At 44.5% G+C, this 26,912-nt stretch overlaps 1 protein-coding gene across 7 annotated transcripts in view; it reads right to left on the reverse strand.

Moving 5' to 3' along the window:
• The window catches only part of VWA3B (von Willebrand factor A domain containing 3B), a 185,507-nt gene that overhangs the window by 38,911 nt on the left and 119,684 nt on the right, over positions 1-26,912 (reverse strand). For 6 of the 7 annotated variants that reach the window (XR_014773982.1, XR_014773983.1, XR_014773984.1 and 3 more), the window contains 6 exons: positions 26,084-26,217; positions 23,672-23,814; positions 14,998-15,108; positions 13,539-13,626; positions 13,294-13,450; positions 2,028-2,143 (listed from right to left, as the gene is read on the reverse strand). Coding sequence is in view for 2 of the 7 variants with exons in the window: in XM_084754603.1 (XP_084610729.1) it covers positions 2,028-2,143; positions 13,294-13,450; positions 13,539-13,626; positions 14,998-15,108; positions 23,672-23,814; positions 26,084-26,217 (749 nt within the window). In the remaining 5 variants the exon portion in view is untranslated. The remainder of the gene's footprint in view (positions 1-2,027; positions 2,144-13,293; positions 13,451-13,538; positions 13,627-14,997; positions 15,109-23,671; positions 23,815-26,083; positions 26,218-26,912) is intronic. The other variant, XR_014773985.1, reaches the window with a different exon arrangement.

Below are 26,912 nucleotides of genomic sequence, written 5' to 3' on the forward strand. Positions count from 1 at the left end.
TCAAGCAAAACTACATTGGAATTTGAATGGGATTTTATTGCATTTGAATCCACAAATCAAATTTGAACATTTTAATAACTAAGCTGGAATTATAACAAATTTGAATGAATTTCAAATAGTCAAATGCACAGACCTCTAATACAAACAGATGAAAGGGAAAACAAGGCTGGTCCAGCTATAAACTAGTGGACCAGAACGTCAGCGAACTACAGGCCATGCAGTAGCTGAGAGTGTGACAAATGGCTACAACGGGGTAGTACCCAGGGTAGGAGTGGGTAGAGAGGGGTACGGAGAGGCCTCCCTGCAGAGGTCATTAGGAAAGACCAGTTGAGGAATGGCAGAATAACATAAGACTTTAAGCAAGCACTAGATCCAAGGAGAAGAGAGAGCTTAGGATAACTCCTTATCTTGCTACCAACATACAGATGGAGGGCAGAAAGATGCAGAGAAACAGGTGGAGAGCCCCAGTCACCACATCAGCAGCAGCAACAATAACAACAAAATCCTAACCCTTTTGAGTGCCAGTGTGACAAGTGGGAAATCCCATCCATGCCAAAAAATTTTGTTTCTGGCGTGAAATTGTTTCAAATAGTGAAAAAATAAATAAATGTACTTGGGCATGAGCTTAATTCTAATGCATTAAACACCTCACTTCATGCATCTGCAAATATTCAAAGATGTGGAAGGAAACCTGAAATTCATCCGTTCACTTTGGATGAGGGACTCCAACCCTGTGCTGAAGACTATAAAGACACTGAAGGGCCTCCCAAGAGAGGGCAGTGAAGGAGACCAGAGAGCCATGCAAGGGTGGAAAATGGCCTTCCTGGGGGGTTGGCTTTGGCTCCCCCTGAGCAGGAGTTGGGGCTCTGAATGCACAGTGGACCCACTCCACCAGATGGATCAGTGACAGCCTGGCCACTGGACCCACTCCACTGGATGGATCAGTGGCAGCCTGGCCACTGGACCCACTCCACCAGGTGTTTCAGTGGCAGCCTGGCCACTGGACCCATTCCACTGGATGGATTGGTGGCAGCCTGGCCACTGGGCTTACTCCACCAGGTGGATCAGTGGCAGCCTGGCCACTGGACCCACTCCACCGGATGGATCAGTGGCAGCCTGGCCACATCACTAACCTCTATATGATCTATCATTTCTTCTTCTCACGCAATGATAACTAAAACCCAACTGTGGAGCTTCCAGGACCTAGAATAAGCTTACCAAAGAAGCTGGGCACCTTCAAAGTTCACATAAGTGTGCACACTCAGGAGTGACTCTAGACGGCTGTGCAGGTAACTAGGCATGGGCAAGGGTGACAGTGGGTCACCAGTCCTAAGGAAAGGATCCATCCCAGCATGGGCACAGGGACTGCTGTCAGCTTAGTCACTATCTTGATGGGAAAGCACACAAATAATCCATAGTTACAGAGTTACTCCATAGTGCTCATGGGGGGCTGGTACCAAGACTCCCCATTCACTGGCTACAGACCCATCAGGGTCGTGGACACTCAGTTCTTGCCTGCCGCAGCTACCATTGCGTTTGCATAGAATCAAGACATCCCCAAACCCGGTACTGTCAGCCACCGTCAGCACACCTAATAGTCAAGACTGGAAGTTCTCTGTGCACATTTGTCTTGTACGTGGAGAAACGTGACAGGGGAGCAAACTGCCTAACTCTAGCTCGGGCACCGTTTGTTTTACCCATTATTTCCGCTCTGTGGTGGTTGAACTGAGGAACCAGCCACATCCTTGTGGGTGCCACTACTGTGGGGTTTGCTAGCTACTTTTCAAAGGGCCAACACTCAGGGGGAAAACATGGACAGTTTCCTGGAAACACAAGATTTCTAGAGTTTAGGATGGGAAGGCGACTTATTTCAGGACCCCGGCATCATGTCCAGCACCAAAGAAAACCAAATTCGAGCTGTCATGACGCGGCTAGAGTTGATATGGGGATCATTTTAATACTGCTATTTTAGATGTAGTATAAGCTACAACACAAGAAAAGAAGCCAAACAAAATCTCTATACTCACTTTTCATAGGATTTAATGGCCTGTTCCACGTTTTGCTTGTAGATATTGAGGTTGATTCCCTGGGGGTTGACCAATATCTTATTGGTGTCATTGCACACATGTGCTAGAGGAAATACCTACAGAGCAAAGGAGAGCATCATTTGATAGGTTCATGGGAGCCTTCAAGTGTGTGCTTATGGGGGTACATGCTTTTCTGACTATATAAAAAAAAACCACACTACAAGTGTAGAAACATTGAATGTGGTAAATCTTAAAGGTAAAAGAAACATAATTACTAACCTTTTTTTTTTCAATTTTAAAAATCACCGCCACAAAACAAAACCAAGAGGAAAAAAAATTGTTTCAAGAAACTCACTTTTGTCATAACTGAGTGTTAGCTGTAGGTGCTTTTATCAAGTCGGCAAGAGTAGACAATAAAAAATAGAACCCCATATATAATATACTATATCACATACCATATATAATATATAAAACTTTAAATGTTTATATTCCATACATAATATTAAATGAAGAGGAAAAGGTCTGGTGGGAAAATAATATACTAAACTATACCTATTGGTATTTCAAACCTGTACATTATTCCAACTACAGGAAGAGGTAAGCATTCTGTGGATGAGAGGAATTATTGTAGATGCATTATTCACTTTACTTTATGTGTGAGTGTTTTGCTGGTGTGTGTCTATGTTCACCACTTTCCTGTCTGGCGCCTGTGGCACTCAGAAGAGGGCATCAGATGCTCTGGAACTGAAGTTACAGGTCATTAGAAATCACCACATGGGTCTGGGAATCAAACCTGGGTCCTTTGCAAGAGTAACAAGTACTTTTAATGACTGAGTCATCTCTCCAGCCCCAAGAAATCACTTTTAATAAGGAAATCATTTTACGTTCAACTAAGAACAATGCTGTTTGTGCAGATGCGTCACAAAGGGTTGCTGTAGCTATAGTTTAGTTTAGTTTTGTTTTGTTTTGTTTTAGCTGTAAAAAGGATGGAAAGACACTACTTGTTAACACTTGTGATGGGTGCTGACCGAAGTTAAGCTATTTGTTAAGAAAAGGGTGGGGCATGGTCAGTCTGTGCTTGGGAGGGTCTGGATCCTTGTGCAGAGGGCGTGGCTATTCAACATGTTCCTCACTGGGTCAGCTTCCACAACAGGGGAGGGGTAGTCTGCAGCTCCTAAGCTATCGTGAGATGTAACAGTAGCTTCCCAAATCCCATTTTCACTCCCCAGAATTAAGGTGGCACCATTCTGAATATTTTCTTTAACAGTATAGTGTTAGGTTAGAAACATGGCTTAGTATTTTTGTATTGAGACATATTTAAAACAAAAACAACAACAAAAAACTTCAGGTAAGGATTACCTCTGAGTTGAGTGTGGTGGCATACACCTTTAATCCCAGCACTCAGAAGGCAGAGGCAGGTGATCGCTGTGAGTTCGAGGCCAGCCTGGTCTACAGAACGAGTCCAGGATGGCCAAGATAATATAGAGAAACCCTGTCTTGAAAAACAAAACAAAACAAAACAAAACAAAAATAGGATGACCTCTGAGGAAAGCAGGAGGGAAATAGTTAAAAAATAAAAAATGTGACATGAGGCCAGGCCAACCTGGTTTAGAGTGAGTTCCAGAATAGCCAGGGTTACACAGAGAAATCTCATCTTTAAAAATATACCAAAAAACAAAAAACAAACAAACAAACAAACAAAAAAACCCCCAAAAAACAGAAACAAAAACAAATATGTATAACATTGAGCTTGAAACTATTAAAAATAGTTGCTTCTAAAACTTGGGAGTTACAGGAGGTAGCTAAGACTTTAACACTTTTAATTCTTTTAAACTACATATATTCACTCTTAAATCAGGGCCTACACAAACAAAATAGGCAGAGGTTCAGAAAACAGAAGAGAAAGGTGTGAAGTTCAGAGCTTCAGAGTTTAACTAGCTACTTACAAAACCACAGGCTCCTGAGCACTCCTTTCAAAGGGAAAGAAACAGAACAGGGGTCAAAGGTGAAATGCTTGGGCTTTGAAATGGAAGATTGCATAAGTTTGGTTTAAAAAAAAAAAAAAAAGAACATCCTTCAAAATAGAGCAATGTCACAAAAACTTGAGAGGAAAAACATCAACCCCAACAAAGTGAAAGCCATTTACATTTTCTGTGGCCTCTCAGGAAAGTACAAGGTCTGTAATATGTCTCTTCTACTTTACCAGTGTAGGGCGCAAAGCTAAATCAGCACTGAAAAAATGCTTAGTCAGAATCCTGACTTGGCCGGGCGTGGTGGGGCACACCTTTAATCCCAGCCCTCGGGAGGCTGAGACAGGAGGATTTCTGTGAGTTCCAGGCCAGCCTGGTCTACAAAGCAAGTCCAGGACAGCCAAGGCTTACCAGAGAGACCCTGTCTGGGAAAAAGAAAGAAAGAAAGAAAGAAAGAAAGAAAGAAAGAAAGAAAGGAAGGAAGAAAGAAAGAAAGAGAAAACCTGATTTGACCTACTTAACCGAAAACAAAGGCACATTTTACTTCCCTCCTTGGCCCCTCTAGATCTCACGCCTTGCGTGGCCATCTTGGACTGGAGCCCAGCTGTTCAGATCTGACCTGTGTATACACACTCTCCTTCCTGTCTGCGCGCAGGCTTAGGGGAACACAAAGGCATATCCGTCTTTTAGTTTCTACAAGGTGGTGGTTACTTAAGGGGCCAGGTGATCCACACCCTCTTTATGATGTCAAGTTTAGTGTCACAAGGGACATTCCAGGGCTTAGGGGCTCACAGTCATGGCCACCCAGCGTCTCAGAGGAACAAGTGGGGGACGGAAGTGGGGCTCGTGAAGAAGCTGAGGACCCAGTCTGAGAGGGAATAAAGGCATGTGACCACAGCGTCCGTCCTTGGTGTTTTTCTAACTCAGGTTGGGAAATCCTTCCGGACAGTATTTGGTAAACTTTAATTCTCTGAGGCAAAACTAGAGACCTCATCAAATTCGTATTAATAAGCACTCTTTAGACAAGAACAGAATTGTGTGGTTGGTGGGGGTGTGGGGGTGTGGGGAGGGAAGATGAGACAGAGATAGAGATTAGAGAGACAGATACTAGGCTACAGAGGCAGAAATGTCTGGGACCCAACTCAGGTGCTCTGGGAAGACCAGGAAAAGCTCTGGGAGCCCCATCTCCAGCTCCATAGTAAATTAGTAAATTAGTAAAAATTGATCCAAAATCATTACGTGGAACCATGACCAGAGCAAACACTAAATGGAGAAACTAACACGTATAATTATGTGTACAGCCATTAATTTTTAACATAAACCAGAAAGAATTTACCTGATGACATTAGACATGATCCCACAATGTGAACCGGAGTAGACGGTGTGAAATTGATAATGATAATGGCATCATCTGAGCTAGACCACATTCATGGATTCCAGACATTTCTAATACATTATCTGAGCGCTCCCTGCCAAACCAGGCAAGGAAAGGCTCTGATTGGACGTGCCTAATGCAAACGCAGAGGCCTGTGAGCCCATGTGGACAGGCTGAATCTCACAGGTGTGCTCTTCAAACGGAAGCTTCTGTCAGCTTCACAGAGCAAGAGAAGATAAGGCATAGAGTTCACTGGCAAAGTGGCATGTCGGGAAGACGGCTCAAGACCCCTTGAAAGTGTCTTACTGTGGTATTGATTGCTGTTCACATTTTTAGATCTAAACTTTAAAAAGTAAGTGAGCATTGGGCTGGCCATGAGTGATGTTGGCCGACACCTGAGTGAAAACAGAGGAACAAAACGCTGTTATGCTCAGTTTGACTTCACTGAGGTTAAAACTAAAAGGGAAAACAAAGGACACAAAGGACACACATGCATCACAAAGGCCTGGCCCGTCGCGGCTTCCTTTTCACCTACCTATATTGTTTCATCTTTCTTGGTGATGACTATATATAGTAATAACTGTCATTTAAAAATTTTTAAATTTTCTAATCAGTAGTCTTATGTTTAATCTCCTATATTTGTTTGCTGGGTTATTTTCGGTTTTGCTTATTTGGTTTTTTGACAGAGTTTTACACTGTAGTCCAGGCTGGCCTAGACTTCACTATGTAGCTCTTTCTGGCCTAGACTTCACTATGTAGCCCAGGATTGCTTCAAATTTGCAGCCGTTCTCTCAGCCTCCTGAATGCTGGGGATATAAAAATCCTCCTCTATTTAAAAGCACGAATACATGATTTAAACAACATTCTTGATCTCTTTGCAGCTGTCGTTCCTATCAGCTAATTGATGAGATGAATAGACTCCTCACAGGCTGTTCTAGGATTTAGGGCAAATACTTTATTGGCATAAGATGCTTTCCTCAGAGCCTGGTACATGACAAGTAGTCATCATAGAATAGATCTAGGATCCTGTTATAGTCCTCCAGGAGTAAGTGATGGAGACGAAATACAAAGGCACAAACCGCTTATAGAACCCAGAGGACAAGGCAGAAGGGATGTTATAATTGACATCATGATGATGATGATGATGGTGGTGATGATGAAGATGATGGTGGTGATGATGACGACGGTGGTGATGATGGTGATGACGATGATGATGATGGTGGTGGTGGTGGTGATGATGGTGATGGTGATGATGATGATGATGGTGGTGGTGGTGGTGGTGGTGTGATGATAATGGTTATGATGATGATGATGGACAACTATAATAATGATGATGATGAAGAAGATGGTGATGATGTTTGCTGTCAGCTCTGAAATAATGCAGGCCAATCTTCCCAAATTATCTCAATATCCTTTTAAAAAAGCAACTATCAATAAGGAGCACTGAATTCTAGGCTCATCAAATGGCTAAAGCAATTTTATTCTGTATATGCTCTGGTGATGGATTTATCTCTTTGAAAGAGCTAAGACAAAATTATCTGGCCTATTTTATACCTTGTAATGAATCGTTGCTAGGGCAACCTTTCTGCTCAGCATTTCATTTCCAAGGTGACAGATTTGATACTGGCCCAGGGAAGCAGAAAGCAAAAACAGCATTGTGCTTCAGAAGAAGAAAGAACCCCCCCAAATAAACCATGAATGAAACAAAGAGTCCTTCCAAAGCCAGACATTGCATCATGGTCCAGACAGATGGTGCCAGGCGTTGAACAGAGGCGAGTCAGTAAAAATCCTCAGTGTATGGAGATAAGACGCAGGCCCACCTGCTTGCCAGTTCCTCCTATTTTTTCTTCACAAAATGATCCAAATAAAAAATAAAACCTCTCTAGCACATTGTGTTTCTACTCTTCCCATTTATATCTGAGGATCCCTTCCAGTCTAAGGAAATATTAGGGAATAAATGAAGATATTTAAATTTTACTCTTGCAGTCATTTTGCATACTACATTATTTACTACTGACGTCACTCCTGAGCAATAGGTCTCAAAACCTTTTTCTTCCAGTCTGCCTAAAGCTTTGTGCCCTTTTATCAACAACTCCCCCGTTGCCTTCCTCCCTGCTCCCTCCACTGCAGCCCCCGGAACTGGCACTCCACCGTATTCTAGGAGTTCCGCTTTGTTAGACTGTAGATATAGGCGAGGTCACGAACTCTCATTTCAAAAACACTGGGGGCTAGAAAGATGGCTCAGCAGTTAAGAGCAATTGTTATTGCTACAGGGGACCCTGGTTCAGTTCCCAGCAGCCACGTCTGGTTGCTCACAACCACCTATGACGCCATCTCCCGGGGACCTAATGCCCTCCTCTGGCCTTTGTGGGCACTCTACTTACACGCACACACACATACAGACACATATGCATACTCACAGTTAAAAAAGAAATCTTAAAAAAAAAAAATCACAGGTAAGGCATGGATATGCTAATTGGCTTGAATTCATCATGTCATATTGTAAACACACCAAACCATAACACTGTTCCCTATAAATATATAGACTTATGGTTTGTAAAAAAAAAAAAAGTCAAAAATTTAAAGACAAATTATGCTTTGGAGATGAGACTGAAATTCAGTACGGTCTACCTCTATCATCATCGGATTCTTGACCTTTATTAAGGAAAGCTGAGTTTGCTGGCCAGAGCACTATCCTGTCTGTGACGAGCTTGGATGGAGCCACCAAGGGTACCAAACACAAATTCCCATGGATGATGTCCATTCCCTTTTCTTTGGCCTTGCTTTCTGGAGGTGACATGCCAGAATGTTCTCCTAAAGATCGGGACCCCAACTTCTGCTCCTCCCGAATTTTTCCTTCATAACAATCCAGGCAGGCATCTAGTTTTTAATTAGCATACAAAGTTTCATTGTGGTGGGTTTCAAAAGAAATTTATTTCGTTTTTGTTGTTTCTCCTCCCCTCTTCTCCCCGACACCCTCTCACCCTCTCCCATCCGCCATAGCCTCCTTTAGGTGTCTCCCGTGTCCCCTGCCCTCCTGCCTTTCCCTGAAAGCTCTTGCCCCCCTCTTGGGCTCCGTTTGTATCTGGTCTCACATCAGGCACATACTATAAACATTAAAAGTGAGGATCTGTGGTGGTTTGGTTGAGACGGCCCCTATAGTCTTTAAAATCCTTGGTTCCTAGTTGCTGGGAGATGCTTGGGTGACGTGGCCTTGCTATGTCATTGGAACCGGGCCTGAGATGAAAAGCCCAGCTCCACCTGCAGATCGGTTCTCTCCTTTGTGCTTGTGGTGAAGGATGTGAGCGCTCGGCTTCCTGCTCTGGCTGGGCTGGCTGGCTGCGGCTTGTTGCCGTGCCTCTCCACCACGGGAGACACGTATCCTTCTGGAGCCACAGGCAAACTTCTCTCTTCCTAAGTTGCCTTGGTCATGACCTTTATCAGCAACAGAGCGATTAACCGACAGAGGACCCGCTTATGAGAGCACATAATTTCTGTCTTTCTGTGTCTGGGTTACTTTACTTAATAGAATACTTTCAAGATCCATACATCTCCACAAAATTTTCATGACTTCATTTCTCTATTTTTTTAAAGATTTATTTATTTATTTATTATGTATACAGTGCTCTGCCTGCATGTATACCTGCAGGTCAGAATATGGTTGTGATCCACCATGTGGTTGCAGGAATTGAACTCAGGACCTCTGGAAGAGCAGACAGTGCTCTTAACCTCTGAGCCATCTCTCCAGCCCCCAACTTCATTTTTCTTTAACAGCTATGTAATGTCCCATTATTATGTATGCCACATTCTCATTACCCACTTATCTACTGAATGGCAGCTAGGCTGATTCCACTGCCTGAATATTGTGAATATAACATCAGCGAGCACGGACCTACAGACATCTCTGCAGATTTTTTTTTCCTCTGTGGAATATAAAGTCATCTGGGTAGTATAGTCAGGTCATATCTCAGTTCTATTTTTACTTTTTTGAGAAACGCTTCCATAATGGCTGTGCTAGTCCACTCCTTCCGGCAGGGATTAGGGGACCTCCTTCCTCACCTCCTGGCCGGCATTTGTTGTCGTTTGTTTCCTTGATGTGAGCCATTCTGACTGGGGCGAGATGAAAACATCACTTTGCTGCTTGCTAAAGATGTCGAAGGCTTTTAAAAATATTTCTTGCTCATTTCTGTTTCCTGCTTGGAGAGCTGTCTGTCCATTTCATTATCCCAATTCTCAGTGGACAGTTTCATTTTTTTAGTGTTCAATTCTTTCAGCTCTTTATGTATTGTAGATGTCAACCTCCCTTCTGCAGTACAGTGGAAAACGATTTTCTCCCATCCTGTGGGTTGTGTTTGCTCCAATGATCGTGTTCTTTGCCTGTGAGAAACATTTTAATCTCATGTCATCCCGTTCGTTGATTCTTGGGCCCATTTCCTGTGCGGCTGGAGTTTTGTCCAGAACACCCCTGACTGCACCTATGACTTAAACCATATTCTCTGTTTTCCTCTAGCAGTTTTGGTGTTTTGCATTTTTTTATTTTTTATTTTTTATTTTTTATTTTTTGGTTTTTCGAGACAAGGTTTCTCTGTGTAGCCTTGGCTGTCCTGGACTAACTCTGTAGACCAGGCTAGACTCGAATTTACAGCCATCCACCTGCCTCTGCCTCCTGAGTGCTGGGATTAAAGGGGTGTGCCACCACCGCCCCGCTGGTGTTTCGCATTTTAAAACAAAGACATTGATCCACTTCTCCAGGGTGTCAGCTGTTGATCTGATTTCATTCTTCCGTGAGGCATATCCAGTTTTGCCAGGACCATTTGTTGAGCAAGCAATCTTTCTTTCACTGTATGCTTTTGATGTCTCTGTGGGGGTGAAGTCCTAAGAATTACGTTGGACCCTTGCTTTCTCCCCCCGCCCCCACCCCCACCCTGCCAACCATTCAGTCTCATCAACGTGACATCATTCCAGCCTCCACCTACACCCTGTGTGGCCATGGGGTCCTTGCTGTCCAGAGTTGTCTTCTGATTTTCCCATCTTCTCAGCATCACATCTCTGCACTGTCCTTTACCTGGCAGCAAAATGCCGGGGTTAACTTTATCCCATGGAAAAAAATCCTCTCCCATTTTCTTCAAAACAAAGTTGAAAGTCTTTAATAGTAAAGTAAAACTTCTCCCCCTCCCTCCCTCCCTCCCTCCCTCCCTCCCTCTCTCTCTCTCTCTCTCTCTCTCTCTCTCTCTCTCTCTCTCTCTCTCTCTCCTTCTGAGACAGGGCTTCTCTATGTAGCTTTGGCTGTCCTGGACTCACTATGTAGCCCAGGCTGGCCTCGAATTCATAGCGATCCACCTGCCAGTCTGCCTCCTGAGTGCTGGGACTCAGCACTCAGGTGTGCCACCATGCCTGGCTAAGCTTTTCTTAACACATATGTAGAGGACAGCTGGCAGGAGCAGCTTTTCTCCTTCCCAGCCAAGTCAGACTTGGCGTCAGAGGCTTTTATCCACCCAGCCATCTCACTGGCCCATGTAAGTTTTTAACCTTTTCAATTTGATGGGGGGAGGGGTATCTAGTTAGTTTCCAAATCGTGTTTTTCCTACCTCATGTATCTGGTTACCCCTAAAATTAATTATTTTGTGTGTCATTTTGCCCCCCCTCCTTTTCTCTCAGATTTTCAAGTGGCGTATTCATTACGCTCATATCCCTTCCTGGTAAGGATGCATGCATGTGTGTGTACAGGCTGAACATACGCTGAACCACATGCATATTAATAATGTAATTCTTATGACCTCTCTGCATTGTATGTGCTACAAACGTTTTCTTATAACTGCTTTTACTTCAGATGCTTTTATGCGGAACCCCATCTTTATTTGGGGATGTTGTAGAGTTTACTTTGATCATATGCAAGCCCGCCCTCTAATTCCTCCCAGATCGGCCCCTCCTTTTCCTACCTGCCCATCTTTGTACCCTAACTCTTTCGTAAACCCACTGACTCTAATTATGTTGCCCATATACTCTTGGATGTGGGGCCACTCGCTGGAGCATGTTCTACCTACCGTGAAAGAAAGCTAACACTGGCGCTCCGAAGCTTTTAATGGTGGTGGGACTCTGTGCCCCTCCCCCGCCCACGCCAGTGTGGCCTGACTTGAGCTTGCATAGGTCTTATACATGCTGTCACAAACACTGTTCGTTCATATGTGCAACAGCCCTGCTCTGTCCAGAAAACCCGGTTTCCGGGGAGTCACCCACCGCCTCTGACTCCCTCTTCTGCAGTGATCCGTTTTGATGTAGTTAGGGGATAAATATTCATGGTTTCTTCTTTTGAGCATATGCTTGTGTTTCCCTAGCCTGTCCCATTTGCCTTTGAGAAACTTCCCTTCCAATGTACCGCAAGCTTCTGGGAGAGTTACAAAGAGGGGTGATGTGAGCCCGAGAAAACTCTACTTCCAGGGAGAAGCCATCAAGCGGGTTTTTCTTCCAAACAAACCCCAAGTCTACTAAGAAAATACACAGAACATGAAGAAAATGCCACCACAAACTTCCTGGAAGAGATAAGTCAGGGTTCGCTCTCTTTCATTTGCCTCTGGAGCCTTGAGGCAAAGTAGGAGAGCAAGGTAACCAGTGCCACCCACAACCTCCACGGTGGACAGTCCTGCTGACAGACAGGGGGACGCTGACCTCCCCTGGTTACAGTTCTAAATGTGACAAACGACGAACAGAAGCGAATCCCGTCGGTCTATCTGCTGCTGTAAGTATGCCAACCCCAGCGAGCTCACAGAAAGTTGGGTAGAGCCCCTTTCACTCATTTTTCTAAAGACTTTCTTTGCCTTTAATTTTTATTTTCCAAATGTTCTCATGGGAAATTTCAAATATGCAAAAAGCTGAAAGAGTTGCACGGCAAGCCTTGCCCTCCGTGCTGGTCTTTCCCAAACTTAAGACTTTCTCGGGCCCCTCCTATCCCTTCCTACCCCCTCCCACCGCTGACCCACCCAGAGACCCCCAAAGCAAACATCAAGCATCTCCTCTGTAAACACTTGAGGATGAGCATGGTCCTCTAGGGGTGTCACTCAGGTTAGTGCTGGGAGCCCCAGCGCTGCTACTTAACCATCCAGGCTCTGCGTTCTGCAGGCGACCACGAGCCTGTCTTCACAGCGCTCCTGGATTTCACGTCCCACCACAATTTGGCTGCCTCAGAAACTGTTCTCCCTAAAGACAAGGAGTCTCCCCCATCCCCTACCTCCCCACCCCTCTCCCCCCTCCCCCTGCTCCCCAAACTCTGTGGCTACTTCTCCGTAGAGTCGCTCCTCACTGTGGGAGTACCTGTTCTATAATGTACTACCACCACTAACAATCCCAAAGTTCCCAGATGCCTGAGACCCTCATGCAAAACGGAGGGGTTTTCTGTACTAACCCCTCATGTCCTGCATGTACCTTAAATTACCAATTATTCCTGACTACAGTGCAATGCTCCATAGTATCTGTCATATGGTGTCGGTTAGGTAGTCATGAGGAAACGACCGTGCTTGTATGGATGCAACTTTTGATCCAAGATTGGTTGAGGCCGTAGACGAAGATCACATGGCCTTGGCCACGTATACCTGACCACACTCTCATACTGAGGGACCCTTTTCTTCTCTGGGAACATGACTACCTCAAGTTAATCCTCCCCCGCCCCACCTCCCTTCTTGCCTGTGGTGGCTGTCATTCAGCTTAGGAAAAAGAAAAGACCCCACCTCTGTGGCAGAGCCTCCCTGCCCTTGAAGGAGAAGTCTTCAGAATCCTCACAGCTCCCTCTCCCATTCCCACATCATTTCTGTCAATATATCTCAGTTACAACTGCCCAAGACATCAATGCAGGCTTTTTTTTATTTATTTAAGCAGAAAACAACCCCAAAACTCCTCAACCATGAGGACCCAGAAAATCTCATTTTACCTCATCAAAGACCTTGGAGACAACATGCTTGTTCAGGATGGGAACATAGGTGGAGCTGTGCGGCACTGTGGTTCCAGCCAAGGCGTCCATGATGGTGAGTTTCTTGGCCACCAAGCTGTGGCTTTGCAGCCAGTTCTCAGAGGACTTGTCCAAAGAGCTGAGAACACAAAGGCTGTAGAGTTTAAAACTCTTGCAGCTTGGTCGTTCACAAACAAAAGCAGAAATGATTAGATTACAGTACTCACCTGTGGTCGCTGGCTTGGCTTCTGCTCCCAGTGAGCCTTTCTGACATCTTGTCAGCTAGGTGCTTGTTAATCAGCAGGATGCTCATTTCTGTGGGATGAAATGGCAGCTGTGGATATAGGGGCTTCACTGACTGGTCACCCTTGCTCTGGTCGAGGGCTAATGGTGGCTCACACTTCAGAGGCCATAGCTTAACCTATCAGAGTAGGCTTTCTCTCAGGCATAACACATTAGCAGCTTTGACTGGAGTAGCAGGCACAGGTGATGCAGTCAGGCCCTACCCACCACGCAGGGAGGGCTCTCTCCCGTCCAAGAAAGCACACATAGTCCCCTTCTCCAAAAACCCACATTTAAAAACATTTAACAAGACTACGATTTACCAGCAGTGGCTCGGCATTAAGGCCCCTCTCAACTATTAGTGGAGCAACTTGGCCAACATTTTCAGTTCAGACACTGTTTCATGGTTCCTCAGCTTAGAATGGGAAACCAATCTGTTAGATTCTGTTGAAGTGTTGTTCAAATTAAGTTCAAAATTTTGAAATTAGTACTTGAAAATTTAAATGTATATCCTTATATAAACTTGAATTTCTGAATGGAAAGGAATATCCCTTCGTTGAATTAGCAGCGGCTGGAAGGGAAACAGTCAGGTGTGTGTGGCTTACGTGCTTAGGAAACCGTGCCAGGCTCCTAAGGCAGGTGCTAAGTCCCATAAAGAGTGGGCTGACGTGGCTGGCTGGGAGTGTGGACACTAGCAGAAGGCGTGTAGCTGATTAAGATCCTGCAAGCTAACATGCACGCAGCTGGCTGAGGACACGCAAGCAAGTTGCGAAGATTTCCCACACCGTGGCGCTGAGGAGGACAGAGTCTGACCCACATGTGACAAGGTAACACAGGTGCTGTCTGCTTCACAGAGGGCCTGTGCACTGTGCTCGGGGCTTAGTAATGAACTATTTGAAACCTAGGGAGACACTATACGACTCAACTTATTCGCTTTACTATTTTAGGAAGAATCATCTCATGATTAGTCACAGAGTGGACAAGCTGCACCTCCCTCACACTTAGCCTTAAAAGTCTGACAGCTGGAGCCAGAAAGAGGCTGACTGGTGACGTCAGCCATCCATGAAAGGATTAAAAATTAACCTATTACAAGCTAGGACAGTTTCTGCCTCAGAGCACAGAGCAGTAGCAAGCACTACGACTGACACCATGGCCGAGTGAGCCATTGAGTGTGCCTGTTGAACACTCAGACACAAGTAGCACAAATCTAGCCCCAAGAAAACCCAGTGCCCCAGAGTAGGCTTGCCCGATTTACAAGGGAGCCTCTGAGGAAGGGGTCTGCAACACTTTAAGCAACATTCTTTTTCTCTCCTGAACGCATCCCACCCAGGTCTTTCAGGCATAGAACAGTGGGGAAAAAGGAGGTGACTGCAGTCCCCTGGGGTGGGACCCTCTCGCGCTTGCCTCTGTCACTCAGAGCAGGAAAACAGCCGCTGGGGTTGGAGTTCTGCTTCCTGGTACTGCAGGTCCTGAAGGCGGACAAGTGGCTTCTGAGCAGGCTTGTTTTGGTCGATTCTATGGATACGGGGGTGGGGGTGGGGGTGGGGGTGGGGGGGTGGGAATAGGGATTGGGGACAGAAAGATGCATTCAATCAGTTGGAACTACTTTGTTAAATTAATGTAATTTTAGGCTACAGACTAATGGCAGAGTCGGGAAGGTGCTTGCTATGCAATTATGAAGACCTGGGTTTGAGCCTCAGAAACCACCTGGGGGAAAAATAGCCAGGAGTGGTAGAGCACACTTGTAGTCCTATCACTGGGGGTGGGACAGTTCCCTAGGGCTCACTGATTCTAGCTAAGTGGCAGAGATCCAAGCCAATGAAAGACCCTGTCTCACAAAACCAAGGAAAAATACTCTATTTCCTCCATAAGTACATGCAGAATGTACACACATACACACACATACACACACACACACACACACACACACACACACACACAGAGGCATGAACTCAGACGCACATTTTAAAAAATAATATAACATTAGTTATATCCCCCATTTCTCAGATGATGGCCTGCTATAATGAATTGCATTCTTCAATTAAACTCAAGCTGAGCCCCTGCTGAAGAGAAATTTGCTTCCAAGCTCATTCAGGTTGGAGGAGGAGGAGGAGGAAGGGAGGAGGAGGAGGAAGAGCGGGAAGGGGGTGCTGCTTTCTGCAGTTGTATGGCAGAGGACTGTGCTTCCTTATCGGCCAGGGGTCTCTCTCAGCTCCTTGAGATGCTACACACGGAGCCTACCACGTGTCCCCATCTCCAGGTCAACCGTGGTGGCTCAGGTCTCCCTGCCTTTCTCTTCTGCCACCAGCTGGAGGAAACTGCCGTTTTTAAGGGATTTTGTGTGGCCACACTAAACCCACCTGGATAACTCTGTGTTTAGGTTAGCACAGTGGTTCTCCACCCGTGGGTCCTGACCCCAGCAGGGGTCACATGTGATACCCTGAGTGTCAGCCATTGACACTACAATCCACGGCAGTAGCAACATTGCAGATGTGAAGTAAGCAACAAAATAATTTTATGCTTGGGGTCAGGACAACATGAAGAACTGTATTAAAGGGTCACAGTGCTAGGTAGGCTGGGGACCACTGGGTTAACACAACGTAATCGTAAGAGTTGTGTAGTGAGTGCAGGCCATCTCTGTTAGGTCACTTTGCATGTTCTGCCTACCACAGTTGCCGCCAGGCAGCTTACATTGCATTATCTCACACCCTTTGTTGGTCCTTGCAACTGGAAGAGGACATTGATTAAATTTTGACATTTACTCATATGCATTAAAGAATAAAGAGTCTATGACATTTTGATCACTTCCCACATGCAATAACACACACATACTGGTGGTCGATGTGTCCTGGGTTCTTTACAAGTCAAAAGGCTCAAGCACCACAGTGTCAAGGAGGAACTGGGGAATGGTCGCGCTCTGGTCTCAACAACAGACTCGCTCTTCCTTGCAGGACAATAGACAGTAGGCGCGACTGCCAGAGACAACTCTTTAAATGGTGGCTTGCTCGCTCCCTCTCCCTCTCCCTCTCCCTTTCTTTCTTTCCTTCCTTCCACAGAATAACAACAATAGCCCCAGTGGGTCCCGTGACTGGAGGAGGGAGCTTGATATGTGGCACCCATTGCTTTTCTAATGGACCAGAGGGTGGAGCCTGCCTTGGCTGCTTCTTAAACCAGGAGCCAAGAAAGATGGCACATTTCCTTGGGAAGGATGCCCGAGGAGAAAAGATCGATGAACAACATAAGAGAGCTAAGTGAAAATGCATAGTTGGCCATGGTGTAACTGCTCCCCAAACTGTCCACTCACCCACTACGTTTCATTATCCCTCTACATTAAACATTAAGGCAAAATTAAATTTAGTACAAGGCTGCCTATCAATATCCGGGATCCAGAATCTAAGTGGTGTGATGGAAGAGACAAGGTCATTAAGACACTCAGAAGTATAAACACAGTTCTAGCAAAAGTCAGGCTCCCTGGAGACAGCACGAGGATGTAGCCAAGGATGGGGAAAAGCCTGTTTTGTCCCCATGAGCCTAACCTGTTTCTCCTCTGGACAGTGTCACCAAGATCAAGTAGGCAGACACACAGGAGAATCAAGGGATATGTCTGCCTTTTCTTGCCTAGACCCCAAAGGACAGCAGTGGGAGAAGTCACTCTGTTCCTAAGAGGCACCTAGCATTCTGGTCTGAGGAGCTTGCTGCTGCCACCTCAGGCAGTGCCAGCAGAGACACAAAAATGACTCTATCACTGAAACCACAGCCCACAAAAGCAGGCCAATGGCAACATGGCTAATAAACACAGTGGCAATTTGCCAAGGTAAAAGATTTCAATAGATCCAGTGTCTCCAGTATAGCAGAACACACAGGGTGCTACCTAAAACCATCACTTGGAGCGGCAGAGGTGGCTCAGTAGTTTACAAAGCCCATGATGCTCCTGCAGAGCAGAAGTTCAGTTCCCAGCACCCATGTCAGATGCCTCACAAGAGCTTGTAACTCCAGCTCCATGGGATCTGACACCTTCAGCTGTCCTCTGTGGTTCCCTGCACTCATGAAAGTACACCTAACACACACACACACATACACACACACACCACAGCCACATACATACACAACACATACAAACACACACACACACCCTAAACACACATCATAGACCACACATATACACACAACACACATATATGCACACACACAGTTAAAAATAAATATTTTCAAAAATTCACTTTTCTGTCAAGAAGAAAAACACAACTTAAACAACAAAAGGCAAAAAATGTCATCAATCCTCCCCTGCTGGTCGAAGTGCAAACTTGTGTGGCCACTATGGAAATCAGTATGGCAGCTCCTCAGAAAACTGGGATTCAATCTACCTCAAGATCCAGTTATACCACAAGGACACTTGCTCAGGTATTTTCATAGTGGCTTTATTTAGAAACTGGAAACAGCCTAGATATCACTCAACCAAAGAATGGATAAAGAAAATGCAGTTTAAAAGAAAGGAAAAAGAAAAAAGAAAATGTAGTACATCTATACAATGGAGTATTACTCAGCTATTAAAAATGATGACATCATAAAATTTACAGGCAAATAGATGTAACTAGAAAAAATAATCCTGAGTGAGGCAACCTAGACCTAGAAAGACAAACATGATATGTACTCACTTATAAGTGGATAGCAGATGTTAAGGAAAAGATAATTATAGTAAAATCCACAGACCCAGAGAAATTAGAGGAGAGGTCTAGCAGGGAAACAGAATAGATTTTGTGGGTGGATTGGGCATAGGTGAGGAGGGGAACAGGAGGAATTAGGTAGTGGGGAGACAGAGGGCGAGAGTATGGGGAGAGGCAGCTGGAATAGGGGGCAGTTAGTGGACAGTGTGGAAACCTAATGTAGTGGAAACCTCCTGGAACCTATGAAAGTAACTGTAGTGTCACCTCCAGGGTGACTTTTAATAATGGAGGATATAGAGCCTGAACCAGCCATCTGTAACCAGGCAAGGCTCCCAGTGGTGGGACTGGAACACCAACCCAGCCACAATACCTTTGACTCACAACCTGTCCTGCCTGCAAGATGCACTGGGAGAGTGGTGGCACAGAACCTGTGGGAGTGGCCAACCAATGGCTGGTCTAATTTGAGGCCCATCCCACAAGAGGGAGACCATGCCTGACACTGCCTGGATGGCCAGGAACTGCAAGCTGACTGGCTCAGAGATCTAGGTTAGAACCAAACATGACTGACTGACAGAAAAAGTCAAAGAAATGATTTCTAATGATATTCTGCTATACTCATAGGTCAGTGCCCAATTATCATCAGAGAGGCTTCTTCCTCCAAAAGCTGATGGGAGCAGATCAGAGACCCATAGCCACAGTTGGAGTTGGGGAACCCAGCAGAAGAAGGGGAGGAGGGATTGCAGGAGCCAGAGGGAGTAAGGACAACAGAACACGCCCCACAGAATCAACTAAGCAGGGCACATAGGGGCTCACAGAGAGAAAAGTGTCAACCACGGAGTCTGCATGGGTCTGTACCAGGCCCTCTGCATATGTGCTGTTTTGTTGTTGTTGTTGATGTGTTTGTTTTAGCTTGGGATTTTTGTTGAACTCCTAACAGTGGTAGTGGGGGTGTGTCTGATGCTTTTACCTGCTCATGGGACCCTTTTCCTCCTACAGGGTTTCCTTGTCCAGCCTTGATGTGAGGGTTTATGCCTAGTATTATTGCATCTTGTTATGTTGGGTTTGGCTGGTGTCCCTTGGAGGCCTGCTCTGGTCTAAAGGGAAACAAAGATGGATCTGGGGGAAGGGTGGTGTTGGTGGTAGGGACTGGGAAGAGGAGAGGGAGGGGAAGTTGCCGTCAGGATGTATTGTGTGAGAGAAGATTAAAGAAAAAGAAAAATGAAGAAAATAAAAAATTAAGATTACTTGATGAGAATTTCAAAGAGACTACCTATAAAAACACTTTGATGAATAGATATAATTCTCTTAGGGGCCATGAACAAAGAGAAAATGAAACCAATAAATCACCTAACAAGGCTAGATAAAAACAAGAGGAGAATATAGACACATATTGTGATGTCAAGACTAGACATGGGGGACTTGACTGTAGATCTTGCACATCTGAAAGTCAGTGAAGGAATAGAGGATCAACTCGGTCTCATATGTGAGAATATAGAAAGAAAATGGCCAAATTCTCAAAAACCTCTCACAAATTTCCAAAAAACCAGACAAAGTGGGAGATCTTAAATCCATGAGAGAAATCAAACTGTGAGAGAATGGCGACTCTCCTGTCAGAGGCTTTGGCTCCAATTGGTTCCATGACAATTTTTACCCAACACATAGAAATTGCATCGCTTTCTTCCAGGAATAGAAGAGGAGAAAAACCCAACCCATTTGATGAGGATGATGCTAGCTTAACCTGAAAGCAGTGCTTAAGAGGAAAGAAGTTGCAGTCTGTTAACTTTTATGAACTTTGACACAGAAGTCCTCCAAAGCAACTGGAGTGATGGATTATATTCACTGTGCACTGAGGCCATTTAAGAACTATTTAAGGTGTTGTCTCAGTTAGCTTTAACTCACCACTTGACATAGCCTAGAGTCACCTGAAGACGGAATCTCAACTGAAGGATTGCTCAGATCAGATTGGCTTTTGGGGGGTCTGTCTTGATTGTTAATTGGTGCAAGAGGGCCCAGCCCACTGTGGGTGGTGCCATGCCTTACGCAGGTGGGCCTGGGCTATATGGGAAGACTAGTTAATCACGGGCCTGGTAAAGCAGCAGTGTTCCTCCATGGATTTACTTCAAGTGCCTGCTAGAATTCCTATCCTGAATTCTCTTAGTGATAGACTATAAAATGAAATGATCCTAAGTTTCCTCCGGTTAGATTGTTTAATCACAGCAACAGAAAGCAAACTAGAAAATTATACAAGGGTACTTCAGTATTTGGGGGAAATTTCAATCTACTCCATCATCAGACCAAAGAAGAAAAGCAGATATCAACTGACAGGAAAAAACACCTAACAAAATCCAGTGCCCATTTATGATGAGAAATAAAAACACTCCAAAAAGCTAAGTGAAGCACATTCTAAGCTTGATAAAAAAATGTATATGCAAATCTGCACAACTGAAATCATATTTAATTGGGGTAAGCGCTTTCCCCCTAGTATTGGAGAAAAGGAAGTTATGGCCACTGTTATCTTTATTCCAAATAGTAGTAGAGATTCTAGCCACTGGAATGAGGCAAGAAGGAGAAATAAAGCCTGAAATAAGAAATGTAAATGTCCCATGTATGTGCCCATACACAAAATGACAAAAAAAATCCACCCGAAGTAAAACCTTTCACACTACTAATTTCAGCAAAGTACCCAGTTACAGATTCAACCAAAGCCTGCTACTGGATTTTTATGGGCTATACTAAAAATTACAAATGCTACTGTTAGACACCAAGAAGACTCAAGTGAGTAGAGAGAAATTCCAAACTCATGAGTTGGGTGACCTGCCAAGCAGAATCATACTTTCAGTGAAATTACTACTAAAATCCCACAGCATTTTATAACAGAAATGGACAAATGTATTCTAAGGCTCACACAAAAGCATCAAATCCTAGAATAACTAAAATAGTCTTTAGAATAAAAACAGAGAAAGCATGATCTGGGATGTTGATATTCCATCAATCAAGATAGCATGCCATTGGCAAAGGGAAGAGAAAGAGATCAATGAGACAGAAACTAGACTCAATGCACATAAATGTGCTTTACTGATCCTTACAAATGTGTAAAAATTAACAAAGTGGAGTATTTGTTTTTTTAAAAAAGATTTGTTTTATTGTATGCATATTAGTATTTTTTTTTCTGTAGGTATGTATGCGTACCAAGTCAGAGGCCAGAAGATAATGTCAGACCCCCTGAACTGGAGTTAGACCATTGTGTGCCAGGTGGGTGCTGGGAACTGAAGGTAGGTCCTCTGCAGGAACAAGTGCTCTTCAACACTCAACTGTCCGTCCATCCCCAAAGTATTGGTTTACGTGTGTGTGTGCTTGCGTGCATGCCTGTGTGTGTGTGTGTGTGTGTGTGTGTGTGTGTGTGAGTGAAGGAATTAAGGAGCATTTGAGGAGTAATATGGAAACCTAATACAGTAGAAACTTCTTAAAATATATACCCATATGAAGGCAATCTAGGTGAAACTGCCAAACAGTGGGGAAGACAGAGTCCCAAATGACCATCTCTTGTCACCAAATGAAGCTTCCAGTGCCAGGACTGGGTTCCATCTAATTGAGTTGTTGGCCAAAGTATACTGGACTCCACAATTTTTGTGTGTGCACTTCTATTTGGTTACAGTTTGGTGGGGTTTTGTTTTGTTTTTCCTTTTGGGTGAGGTTTTAGTTTGTTTGCTTAGTGTGGGGGGCCTTGTTGAATTAGGTTTTTGTTTGTTTATTGAGAAAGAACTTAAAGTTTGTGTGAGTAGGAAGAGGGAGAAGATCTGAAAAGACTTGGGGGGAAATATGTTTTAAATAATAAAAAATATAATAATAATAATAATAAAAACAATCGTACTATAGCAATAACTATAGCCCCAAAGGGAAGGAAGGAAGGAAGGAAGGAAGGAAGGAAGGAAGGAGAAAGAGAGGGGTGGGAAGAAAGATATTTGATCTGAATCTCAAACTTTACACAAAATAAAGCCTAGAAAAGAAAACCGCAAAACTTCTAGAAAAAAAATCCTTCATGACTTAAAGCTAGTGTTTACATTTGATGCCAAAATAAAGATCGAGGAAAGGAAGACCTGACGCATTGAAGTCCTCTGCTTGACGAAGGACACATACATGGATGGGATGACAAGTCACGAGCTGAGAGAAAAGGGTTCAAATGACTGATTCTCACTGAGGCATTGTGTCCGGAACATATGAGGCAACTCTAAAACTCACCGATGAAACGTACAGTGTTCGTTGGAAAACTCACCAGGCACATGCACAGAAGTTTCACTAGAGATGATGGCAACACGGACGCTACGCTAACAACAAAACGCATCAAGTCGGTCAATGCCATTGGCAACTATGGAGATTCAAATTACAATCCCTGTGAGTTATCGCATAACCAATAGGGAAATGAAGATGGTAAAAACAGTGGTAAGACACTACGCCATCGACTGGTCACTAGCTCAGGCAGAATGGCACGGTCACTTCGGAAAAATTGGTAGTTTTCTTCACAGTGAAAATATGGAAGTGCCACAGGACTTGACAATCACACTCTTGGCTATTTATCCTAAACAAATGAAAGTTTACGGCTACATCGAATTTGTACATGAATGCTCAAAATCTGCTTTATTTATAATAGCCTAGAAATAATTTGGAATAATCAATGGATAAGTAGTTAATATATGTGTGTGTATGTATGTGTGTGTATAAAATACATGTGGTACATAGATCACCTAGAATATCACTTGTCAATAAAAAGGAGTGGACTGTTGACACATGTAAAATCTTGTGTAGATTCACAGAAAAGTATGCTGGGTGAGAAAACAGCCAATTCTGAAATGGTATGCACTGTGTCTCTATTCATAAAATATTTTTGACATGTAACATTTTGGAAAGAGGACATAGGCATGGGAAGGCATGTGAGGTGGATGGCCTGACTCTAAAAGGGCGACCTACAGGAGCCCCGCGGTCACGGAATGCCCCGCACCCCATGCCCCGCACCCCATGCCCTGCACCGTGAGTATAGTGGAAGCTACAGGAACCTACACACGTGATAAAAACCCCAACAGCTAACCCAGAAGAGCTGAGACAATCTGAATAAAACCTTTGGTTTATACCAGTGTTGGTACCCTGGTTCTGCATCATACTACTCTGTAAGAGGAAACTACAGAGTAATGCCACTGATACCATCCTAATTGTCTTAATAAAACTTTCATTGAGAAAACATGCACAAAAGGTAGAGGGTAGGTCGGAGGTGGTGGGCCTGCCAAGAATGAGCAAGGTACCAAAATAAACAAGCATAATACTTAAATTAGGGTTTTAAAAGAAATCCCATGTGGGGTTGGTTTTAGGCCTTCTCACTGGAAGAAAGGCAGCAAGAGTCACGCCATCTTGTGCACAGCTACCTGCATGGAGGGGTTTCTTTCTCTGGGTCTTTTCATCCAAAAGCTTCCACGGGGGCGAAGCAGCCGTTGAGTCAGCATCATCAGGCTGAGAGCTTTCGTACCTCTCTGGAATTGAGACCATCGAGGAGATTTCCTTTTGATGTCTGTTTGATTCATATTTTTAAAAGTAGACCAATAAAAAGGAGGGCAAAAGAAAATGTCCATTAAGAAACAAGAGAAGCATATTAATACATTCACATTGAAGACTGCAGATTTTATTTACTATGCATAGTGTTCTGCCTGCATGTGTGCTTGCAGGCCAGAAGAGGGCACTAGATCTCATTATAGATAGTTGTGAGCCACTATGTAGTTACTGGGAATTGAACTCAGGACTTTTAGAAGAGCAGCCAGTGCTCTAGCCCACGACTGCAGACTTAAAATGAGTGAACATCTGCAAGCTAGCCTCTCAGGAGGAAGCCCTTTTAACTAAGAGTGACAGCAAAAAGGGAAGGCTGAAAATACACGTATTAATCCAATTTTCCTGTTCATCAAAATGCAGTCTTCCTACTAGCCAATCAAGCATTAAGATGCCTAGGTGTAGAGGCCTAGAAGAGTGGTCATGTCCACCCCTGAGTCAGGCTCTGTGTGGCACCCGTCACAGCTCTGTTCCTTCCAAAACGTGTGACCTCACTGACGTCACTCCATCCGCAGGATATGCTTCTTCAGTTTTGTCATCTATGGCCCAGGGAACCTCATCACACACTGACTACCTGGAGCCCTCGTGACACAAACATGGAAATCTGATTCTCTAAGCCAAGTGTCATCCAGCAGGCTCTTGTAAAAGCTTAGACTTCTTACACTTGCAAAGATGGCGGCAGCAAACAATTCTGAAGAGTCCCTAAGGCCAGGAAGGATCCAGAAATTGTCAAAGCCCTTCCCAGACATTTCTGTCTATGAGCTCTGAAAACAGCAGGCACAGGACACCTGTGTGTGTGTGTGTGGGTCCCGTCCCACGTTCCATCCTTTGTATGACTATACCCATAGCGTGTACCCTGTGGGTTTGCCTCATTTAAAAGAAAAAAGATTTGGAGACTGTTACATTTATTTTTTTATGTCTATTTTTTCTTACACACGTAATGGAAAACTTCAAATTGGTAGTCTGTTGTTAATATCTAAGTGGAAGAAATAATTTTGCTAATGTCATTAACTAAAAAGGAAGCTGAGACGTGTGGGGTCAGGAGCCCAAGGCACTGCCTTCTGCTCTTTTCTCTGTTAAGTCTGAGTTCTGCTGTGGATTCCTACACTCAGCCACCTTACAGATGGGAAAACAGCCTCCTGGAGATTAACTTGCCTGAAGTGTGCCGCCTGCAATAGTAAAGTGTCTCTGACTCCAGCACCTCAAAAGAGAAAACAAAACAACATCGAACCTGCTACTTGGTCAGATAACTACAGACGACAGATAAAACCCAAGTTCTAAGTAACAAACAACCTGCCATTCTGCTTAGATTTTCTTTGTTTAAACAGGGAAGATAGCTAAGGTGCTGAGTGAAAGAACAGAGAAGCTAGCTTATACTCAAGAGATGTTTACTTATTTAGTTTTCAGTTTATTTGCAAAATTTAGAAGAAAGCACATTTGTGTGTTCCCAAATTCCCAAAGGAAAACACTGCAAAATCTCCTTCTAAGACAACTCACTATGGGACAGAGCTCTTTTTCCTAATTTGGCACCTGTGTTAATGCTCAATTTGTTAACAGGAAGACTTTGTTTAGATGAATAAAAAAAAAATCCTGGTTAATATGTATTTTCAGTCTTTCCACTTGCTGTCTACCGTCTAGATATTTTCATGGCGGCATAGGCACAAATGTCTGCACTTTCATAAGACCTGATACATTTCCCGAGGGTTGGGATCAGCTGCGATGCTGCTGGACCCACGAATAAGAAGCTTGATTCAGGCTGGAGAGGGTTAGAAGAAGTTTCTTCCCCAACCTGTCGCCACAGGCCATGGAAAGGCGAGAGAGGAAGCTAAGATGTCTGTCAGAGTTACACAGAGGCAGCTCAAGCCTCAGGCTTGCCATGATCCCTCCGCCCAGTCTCCACCTCCGCACCGCTCCTACCAAGTAGGGCTCTCTATACTGCACGGGGAACAAAAAGGGCATACGGGCCTCCTCAAGCCCACTGTTATTAGACACCCTCTTTCCAGAAAACAAACAAACAAACAAACCAACCCTAACATGACCAGATTACATGCTCTCTCACTAGATCCCCTGAGGCCCTTCAGAAAGAGGAGAGCAGGAGGGAGGAGCTGAGGGAGTGGGGGGGGGGTGGAGATGGGGGAGGGGGTGGGAGTGGGGGTGGGGTGGGGTGGAGGGGGGGCAGGGGGGGAGAGTCAGGGAGAGGGCCCAGCCACAGGGGGACAGGCGCTTTGGCAGCTCACTTGCTGTCCCCTTCCTTTCCCCCGTTGTACCACCAGTCCAAGGCTAAGGACTCGGAGTAGAGCCCCTGCATCTTCTCCAGGTCGCTGTAGCCCCGCTGCATCTCCTGAAGCAAGAGGGTCAGATCTTCGTCCTGCTGAAATGACAAACGGATGGATCACAAACTCCCCGGACAGATGTCTCGCTGCATCAGGCTGAGGAGAACCGAGAGAACCTCACGGATTCTTTCACCAACCAGCTTTATGGTTTATTACTCACATACGATAAAAGGAATTTATATTCCCACCTGTGATGTCATGATAACAAAGTAGTAAACATATCCACACGCTCCCCATTTGTAAATCTGGCCTCCTCCCTACAACCCCTCTCCCTGGTTACCAAGCAATCACTCAACGTATGCTGTCATTATGTATTAGTTTGCATTTTCTACAAATGGAATCATACAATAAATGCCTGAATCCTCCGGAGCTCCCTTCACCCATAACTGTTTTGAAATTCACTCACATTATGGTGTGAATCCACCATTCATTCATTTTACTGTTAAGTAACACATATGAAAATCTATTCATTCACTCGATTAAGGCCATCTGAGCTGTTTCCAGGCTTGGGCTGTTACAGGTAAGTGTGAGTCATTTGTGTGGACATATGCTTCTAATTGTTTTGGTAAACAGGAGCCTAGGATCATGTGCATGGTGATGTCACTGTTTGGGAGGAACTACAAAACCGTTCTCCAAAACGGCTGTCCAGCCTAGAAGCCTGCCAGTAAGGTTTGAGTCCCAGGCCTTCCCTATTGCTGCAAATACGTCACATAGATAGGAGTTGACTCTCTGT

Source organism: Acomys minous (genome assembly GCF_964271855.1).
Source record: "Acomys minous genome assembly, chromosome: 13".
Lineage (NCBI taxonomy): Eukaryota > Metazoa > Chordata > Mammalia > Rodentia > Muridae > Acomys > Acomys minous.